This window comes from Benincasa hispida, chromosome 4 (genome assembly GCF_009727055.1).
Source record: "Benincasa hispida cultivar B227 chromosome 4, ASM972705v1, whole genome shotgun sequence".
Taxonomy (NCBI): Eukaryota; Viridiplantae; Streptophyta; class Magnoliopsida; order Cucurbitales; family Cucurbitaceae; genus Benincasa; species Benincasa hispida.
Window position 1 is genome coordinate 2,200,308 of NC_052352.1, and position 8,804 is coordinate 2,209,111.

An 8,804-nucleotide genomic window follows, 5' to 3' on the forward strand; every position below is an offset into this window, starting at 1 on the left:
AGTAATTTATACACGATTTCTTAGTAATTTATACATGATCGCTTAGTAATTTATATACGATCGTTCACTTATCAATGATTTGTTTATCCAATTGTAGATCAATGGCACTACTTTGCATCTATATACGATTTTTTGAGGATTGAGATGAGTCCGGAAGAAATTATGTTGGTGGTCATATGAAAGGTCTGAAAGTCAGAAATGATATAACAGTCAGTGAATTAGTGAGTATGATGCACCAACGACTGAATATCGATCCGGGTATGTTTGATATACACATCAAATGTTGCTACAATCTGTTGGTCCCGGTTCCCTCAATTGACATAGTCGATGAAGATCTTAGCTTCTTTTTAGAAGGCAGTGAGGCATCTCGGATGCCATTATTTGTATCAGTTACATCGGCTAACAGTCATGGAGTACACCAGCATTTCAATCCAACCGATCAACCCATTCCAGTTCATACCATATCTCCAATTGATGATCATATTGAGCCATATAACTTGAGGGATGACCGAAGTGAAGCTTGGTTTGGTCGGAACAATGAACCTTGATGTACTTCACAATTCAATACTGAACATGGATATGGATAAACTTCTTCAACACCTAACATCTATGTTCCAACACCATCTACTCCCGTTCCATCGGTTGTGATGCCTTTGATTCTAATGCATTCCACCGTTCCAACTGAACCATTTGTTGATATACCTGGACCATCACAGGGCCCATTGTATGACAACCTCGTCACAATACCTCATGACTGTCTAAATGAAGAGGATATAAAGTCTGGTCAAATTTTTTTTTCGAAATATGACTTGTCAGTTAAATTATCGATGCTTGCAATAAGAAAGAACTTTGACTACCACGTAAAAAATTCAACAAACAGCTTGCTAACTATCCGGTATTTGGTGGAGGAATGCAAGTGGAGGGCCCGTGCCAAAAAAAATGAAAGAATGTGATTCCTTCAAAATGACCAAATATCTTAGCGAACATACATGTTCTCTTGAAATGAGAACTGGTAATCATCGACAAGCAAAAAGTTGGGTTATTGGACACTTAATAAAGTCCAAATATGAACAAGTTGGCCGAATCTACTACCTAAGATATATAATTGAGGACGTTCGACGAGAATATGGAGTGAACATTACCTACGGACGGGCTTATTGCACTAAAGAGTACAGATTGATGTATACACGAGGGCCGCCAGAAGGATCATATGCTATTGTTAGGGCATACGACGAGGCACTTAAGCTTGCAAATCTAGGTACCATATTTGAGGTTGAAGTAGAAGACGTTCAATACTTTAAGTACGTCTTCATGGCACTTTGTCCATGTATCAGGGGTTTTCTAAACTGCATCCGCCCAGTAATCGTTGTTGATGGGACCCATTTTCATGAGAAATACAAAGGTATGTTGTTAATAACAACGTGTATTGATGGAAATAACAACATATATCCTATCGCCTTCAGTATTGTAGATTGTGAGAACGATGCATCATGGACTTGGTTCATGACTCATTTGAAGGCTTCAATAGGAGACGTTTCCAATCTAGTGATTATATCAAATCGTCACATCTCAATTGCAAAGGCGATTGCAAGGATATTCCCTAGTGCATTTCATGCCCTGTGTATATACCATATTCGGAACAATTTGTTGGACAAATTCAAGAATGAGGACATAATCCCACATTTCTACCTAGCGGCAAAAGCATATAGAATTTCTGAATTTCAAATGTATTGGGCTAAGCTCCATCAATATCCTGGTGTGACGGCCTATCTTGAGGAGTTTGGATTACAACGGTGGGCAAGGGTTTATCAACTCCATTGTAGGTATGACAAGATGACGACAAATATAGTAGAATACCTCAATGGAGTGTTGAAAGATGCCTGAGAACTACCAATAACAAAGCTATTAGAGCATATCCGCGAGTGGCTATAAGGTTAATTCTATATCTGACGTACACACACAATGGCATGCACAAACATTGTAACTGATTACGCAATGAGTATTCTTAAGGAATCAAAATTGATGTCTAGAACATATCGTGTTTCTCCGATGGATATGTATATAATTAATGTGGACGATGGATATTTGGGGGGTTGGTTGATCTTTGTTCACGGACATGTACGTGTATAGAGTTTAATTGCCTCGAGATCCCATGCTCCCATGCAATATCTGGAGAAGAACCACGACAAATACACAGGTGTACACGATGTGGTCAGACAAGACATAACAAGAAAACGTGCAGACAAACGTTGATAACACCTGACACTAGCCCACCTAGACTAAGCAATATGTAATTTTCGCTTTCGCTTCGTTTTTTTTGTATAACACCAATTATATTTTGTACAACACCAATTATTCTGTACAAATTTACACTATACAATATGTAATTTTAGCACCAATTATATTTTGTACAAAATTGTACTGTACAATATGTAATTTTAGCACAAATTTATCTAAACAATTGCTTAGTTAAATGTACAACACCAATTATATTCTACAAATTTAGCACAAATTTATCTAAACGAAAACTAAACGATCGTGTAACAATTAGCTAAACGATCGCTTAGTATTATCTAAACAATCGCTTAACAAAACCTAAACGATCGCTTAGTATTGGCCAAACGATCACTTTATAAATTAGTACACGATCACGTAATGGATATTTAAATGATTGCATAACAGTTAGCTAAACGATCACTTAATATTAGCTAAACGACCACTTAGTATTATCTAAATGATCACTTAGTATTAGCCAAACGATCGCATAATGGATATCTAAACGATCGTGGAACAGTTAGCTAAACGATCGTTTAATAAAAACTATAGTGGATAGCTAAACGATCGCTTAGTATTCTCTACACGATCACATAACAAAACCTAAATGATCATATAACAAAAACTAAACGATCGCGTAACAAAAGCCAAACGATGGCATAATGGATATTTAAACAATCGGAGAACAGTTAGCTAAACGATCGCTTAGTATTCTCTAAATGATCGTTTAATAAAATCTATAGTGGATAGTTAAATGATTACTTAGTATTCTCTAAACGATCGCTTAATAAAAACTATAGTGGATAGCTAAACGATCACTTAGTATTCTATCCGATCGCGCGTGGGTTGAAGAGAGAGAGAAATTCTAATTTTTCCTTTTTTTGTTCTTTTAAAACATATATGAATATATATATAAAAAAAATTAAATCTCTTTCCTTTTCCCTTTTCCCTCTTCAATTCCAAATTCCAAATTCTTTCATTAGATCCAAAATTCAAATTTTAAATTTATATCTCACTCTTAAATTTCTAAAATCCTTTAAATACAAAATCTCTCCATAAATTCAATCCAAATAAATTCAAATCCAATCTTTCAAATCCTTTCCAAAATTTCTTCCGAACTAAATTTAATTCTTCCATCATCACAAATAAATTGAATTATCTTAATAAAATAATTCAGTTTAACATAAATCAAATGGAATCCCAATTAGTTCACAATAAATAAATATTAAAATTAATTTAGCCAATTATTTAAATCTTAAATTCCAATACCTCAAAACAAATCTATCATAAATAATAAATATTTATAATGAAACTTTCAGGGTGTTAACACATAACCCTGGAGTTGTGACATTCTCAAGTATATTGTTTTTTAATTAAAAATTTTTTTAAAAAAATATCTACATTAAATATATATTATTTTAACTGCTAAAAAGACACTTCACGTTTGATTGGACGTAGGTTCGAAACTTGCCCAGCCTCTTTTATATTTTTACTTTTTTATATTGTTTATTTTGAAATATATATATATATAATATTTTTACACACTTTAAACAAGCGAAGAAACTTAATTCTATTTTAATATTTTTTCTCGTATATATACAAATATAAAAATATTTTTAGATCATTCTAAAATTATTCTATAAAAACGGATTGAATGATTTTTTCTCATGTATCTAGGTGAATAATTCTAGTTAGCGTTACTTAGTAAAAATAAATTATGTAACATTACATTTCAATTACTTTTATATGACAGTAAACTTATAAATTTAACCCTTAAATTTTGAAAATTGTGACATTAAGTCTCTAAATTTTCAATTTTAACTTTAATCTTTTAAAAATGTCTAATAAATCTATAAATTACTTCAATTTTATAGGTTATAGATCTCATAAATACCAAAAGTGTGTTTTAAAAGCAACCATTTTATAAGACAATAAAAAAGTTGTATCTATTTTAATCTTAAATTTTAAATTTTATAGCTAATTTATATATTAATTTTAAAGAGATGTATAATCCTACCTATTAAGCCCGAAATTAAAATCAATGCTTACTATAACATAATTTCTAATATTTTCAAATATGTACAGTCATATTAAATGCAAAATTGATATTTTAAGAATTTATTAAATATAAAAATAAAAAATCGAGAGACTTATTAGATATTTTTAAGGTATGAGGACTATATATAGTATAAAACTAGACGTTCATAGGTTAGACTTCTAATTTTATATACATTTGTACTACCGCACTTGAAGTTTTGGATCCACTAATTATTTAACCAATTTCGATAAAAAAAAAAAAAAAAAAAAAAAAAAAAAAAAACCCTCAAATGACTAAGTTTAAATTTTGTTTCATGTATAACTACATTTGATTTGCCATCCACCTATACATGGTTAAAAGAAAGCGTAAATCTCAAATTCTAGCAGACAATTTTCTAAAAACAAGATACAAAAGGGCAGGGATAAGTAGAAAATAGTAGTTGGCCTAACTCTCCTGAATTTATAAGGGAATTAAATTAAATTCTTTAGTTATTATATAAAATTAAAACATATTCGAGTATATAACTCAAATAGATAAGACACTAATTACTATTTCAAAAACTAATGTGCTTTTTTATATATCTTTTGAACCAAAAAAAAAAAAAAACTCACATAAATAACATAATTTAATTATATACTTGTAAAAGAGTTGAATGAATGAAAAATATAACAAATGGTACCTCGGATAATTAAATCCTTTAACTCTTTGCCATTTGCCATTTTACTAAGATTACAAAATCTTCTTGCAAATTACACAATATTCGACTTCTTATTTTACATAATTTCATTACAAAAATCACAAGTTTAATCTACCTCATAGACATTTGAATTTAAGAGCCTATTAGATAAAATAATTTAAATTAAAAAACCTATAAGACAAAAAAAAAAAAAAATAAAGTTAGACCAATTTAACACATTTTTTTAAAGATGTGTAACTCTGTTTTTTTATGGCAAAGATGTGAAGTTTCAACCTCAAGGAAGGGAGTGTTCGCCAATTATTTGTAATTTTTTAATATATATATATATATATATATATATATATAATCGAATATATAGTAAAAGAGAACGGTCCTTATTCCTAAAAACGTCTTCAACGAAAAATTACAACTAATTAACTAGTTAAATGGTCAAACATACAACTATAATTAAGCTTAAACATGAAGTTAAGTTAATTTGATACATTCTTCTTCCTTATTTTCTTAAATTAAAAGAATAATATACTCCTTCCCTTAGCTTTCCTTTTCAAGATTAATTCACAAATATGTTAAATTACCACTATATATATACACCTAAAAATCTAAATTTTATTAATGACTGTTTAATTAAAGTTCCCTTACACATGAGTTTGGATGGACATTATTTTAACTCATGAAGTTTAGTATATAAAACTATTACTATTATAGAATATAAAATTAATGTGTATTTTTAAAAAAGATCATGACTTTTTAACAATAACATATGTTTTAAATGTATTCTACCATTATTACATATGACCTTGACTATGATATGGATTATGTTACTATAATAAAATTTTTTAATTTTTTAACGTAAACATAATTCAATAGTAATTGATATGGATTATTTCTCTTGAGATTGAAAGTTCAAAACCTCTCTAAAATTTTTTAAATTATATACCTTTAATATCTAAATGGAAAGAAAAATGGCATCATAATAGTTCAAACTAGCGAGATCTCTACCTATAGTTTCATTTTTTAAATCACAAGCATGCTATTATAAAGCATAGTTGAAAGATGTATCTTTTAGAAGTCCATGCATTTCAGATCTTGAAAGCTAAAAAGAAAAAGAAAGTACCTCCAAAAGGTTTCAATATCTTCTGTAAGAAAGATACTAGTACTATTCCAAAATAAATATGAAAGAGCACTGAGATATTGGCGCGGCTCAATCAGACTCAGCAAAGTTTTAAACCCATCGTACCGCATGCAAGACAAGCGAAGCTAGGTACAATCGCTTGCAGGTACTGATCTGAGTGAACCGGACCAATATCATAGCAACTATTTCAAGCTAAAGAAACACAAAACTTCATCTCCTCCATCACAAAATGGCCTTATTGTAAGAAGAAGAAAGAATGGAGAATGGGATTGGAAAAAGAATAAGAGAGAAGGGGATTTGTGGGAAAAGTGGGGAATGTCTTGAGAGAAAGATGGAATTTATGAAAGAGTGGTGAGAAGGGTTTAGGGTTTGAAGAAGGAGAGGGGTATGCATTAAAGGCAATGGACAACCAAAACCCTAAAAAAGGACCAATGCATTCAATGAGGAGCAGAAGGGCTTGGGTAGCCATGGATATTCTCATTTTTTCCCACTACTATTTTTTAAAAAAAATTTCAAACTTTTTCAAAAACAAATAAAAAGGAAAGGGATATCCAAAAACCCTAACAAATTAATGTCTATGGTGTGTTTTTAATTTACTTCCATTTTGAAACTTCAATCAGATAATTTGATCCCCCACTCTTATGCCTTGTGTTGGTTTATTTCTAGGCCCATTTTCTAATCAAATGGTACACAGACGTTTTTTTTTTCCTTATATTCAACTGTTTTTTTAATCGAATTATATCGATTTTAATCATGGTTATAATACTTCTTCAACTACCACTTTGTTTGTTTCCATTGGAAAAATAAATAAAGTCTCAACTCAATTTATAACAACTTACGAGTTTAATTGATACGATTCTTAAATTTTATGAGTATTTGAAACTAAAAGAAGAAGATCATGTGTTAAATTTCAAAACAAAATTGATTTTTTGTTCGAGGATTAACATATAGTCTTTTTAATATATCTAGAATGTTAGATGATATATAACTAAATTTAGCTTTATCCACTAGCTTAACCTTTTGAGTCAATCAGTGATTTAAGATGGTATCAAAGTAGATGGTCCAAGTGTTCCAAAGAGATCCTATGTTCAAGCTCATGCAATATTATTTCAGCCTCATTTAATATGGATTTCCACCTCCTGTTGAACCTTCAACCTACTTTTATCTACTAATTTAAGTTTTTTGGTCAATCGATAATTTAAGATAAAATTTGGAACTAAAATCAAATTAACCTTAAAAAATGAAGGATTAAAATAGAGCATTTGAAAATTTAAGATTTAAATTAGAATGATTTCAAACTAAATGAAAATGAAATTGTGTGACACATTAAAACTTCATTACACTCATATAAGAACTAGGACAATTAATATCACACGTTTGAGTAGGTTAAGTAGTTAGACATGAGTACCTTTTCTTTATGAATTATAGGTTTGAATCATATCGTTTTTACGAAGTGGTAAAAAAATAAAAAAATAAAAAAAGGTCATTTAATGATTTTTTTATATGAAAAAAAATCATTAAATGAATTGGAATCAAGGGATGAGAGAATTGGTCGTCTTCTTAAATGCTTCTCGTGGAATCTCTTCTGAGTACACTGCTCGAAGCACCAAGGAGAAGTTGATTTCTTTGCCTTTTTCTTTTTCATCATTAATTAATTATTTATTATTTTTCAGTCAAATTTGTTTTTATTGGCTACTTTAAATTTCCACAGACTGTATCATAATTTCTCTTCAATTCTATTTTATTATATTCTATTACCATGAGGGCCAATTTATTTATATATATGTATCGGTTGATTTCCGAAAAAAAAAAAAAAGTAGATATTTCGTCATAAATATTTCATTTTCCCCCTTCCAATTCATTTATAAGGAGCCATTGGAGATTTTAGTTTTAAAATTGTTGGTCCTTTTTTTAGCGGGAGAAAAAAGTAGGAGGGACTTTGTTGGTTGTAATTTTAAAGAATTTCTAGCTCCAAGTGTGAGACTCAAAATGAGTTGAGATTGGAGGAAATTTTGGAGATGAAGACACTTAAGTTAAAAGAACTTTTCTTCAAAACCCCTTTTGCATGCCTCTTTCTCGACCCAATTTTGTGTGTTTTTAATCACTTTCAGCATGTTGAGAATCTTCATCAAATGAAGACGGCACCTACTTAAGGTTTATGAGTGGAATTTGACTCAAATTCAAAAGCAAAAGTGGGATAAACCCACTAATTTAGAAAAAAAAATCAATTTTCTAATTTCAAGATTAATTTGGTTTAAAATTGATTTAAACCAATTAATTGAATTTTTTTTATTAAAATTCAATTTTTAATCTAATTGATTTTCTAAATTTGATTTTTCACAAAATTCAAATTTTAAATGTTTAATTTTAATTGATTTAATTAATTCTATTAATTTAATATCAAATATTAAATTAATTACATATAAATTCCACAACCACATATCTCTATTCATGTAAATGGATATTTAAATCGAATTTAAATATCAACCAATTCTCCAATTTCATTTAATTCAGTAATTAAACGTGTAATTATATCGCATATAATTACTAATTCCCTTAATTTGAATTAGAACGTTCAAATTTACTCATCACAATATTCTAAGGTTTTATTCCGTTTGTGAGCTAGTAGGGGGATCTAATGGACCTATAGATCATAGGCTCCA

The 8,804-nt window shown here is 29.6% G+C and overlaps 1 protein-coding gene across 1 annotated transcript; it reads left to right on the forward strand.

Moving 5' to 3' along the window:
- The first annotated feature begins 963 nt into the window (after positions 1-963).
- On the forward strand, positions 964-1,884 carry LOC120075466 (protein FAR-RED ELONGATED HYPOCOTYL 3-like). The gene has a single exon (XM_039028881.1). The coding sequence runs from the start codon at positions 964-966 to the stop codon at positions 1,882-1,884; it is 921 nt and encodes a 306-aa protein (XP_038884809.1).
- The last annotated feature ends 6,920 nt before the right edge of the window (positions 1,885-8,804 follow it).

Coding starts and splice junctions, on each gene's coding strand:
- LOC120075466 (XM_039028881.1), top strand. CDS start 964: ATGACCAAATATCTTAGCGAACATACATGTTCTCTTGAAATGAGAACT.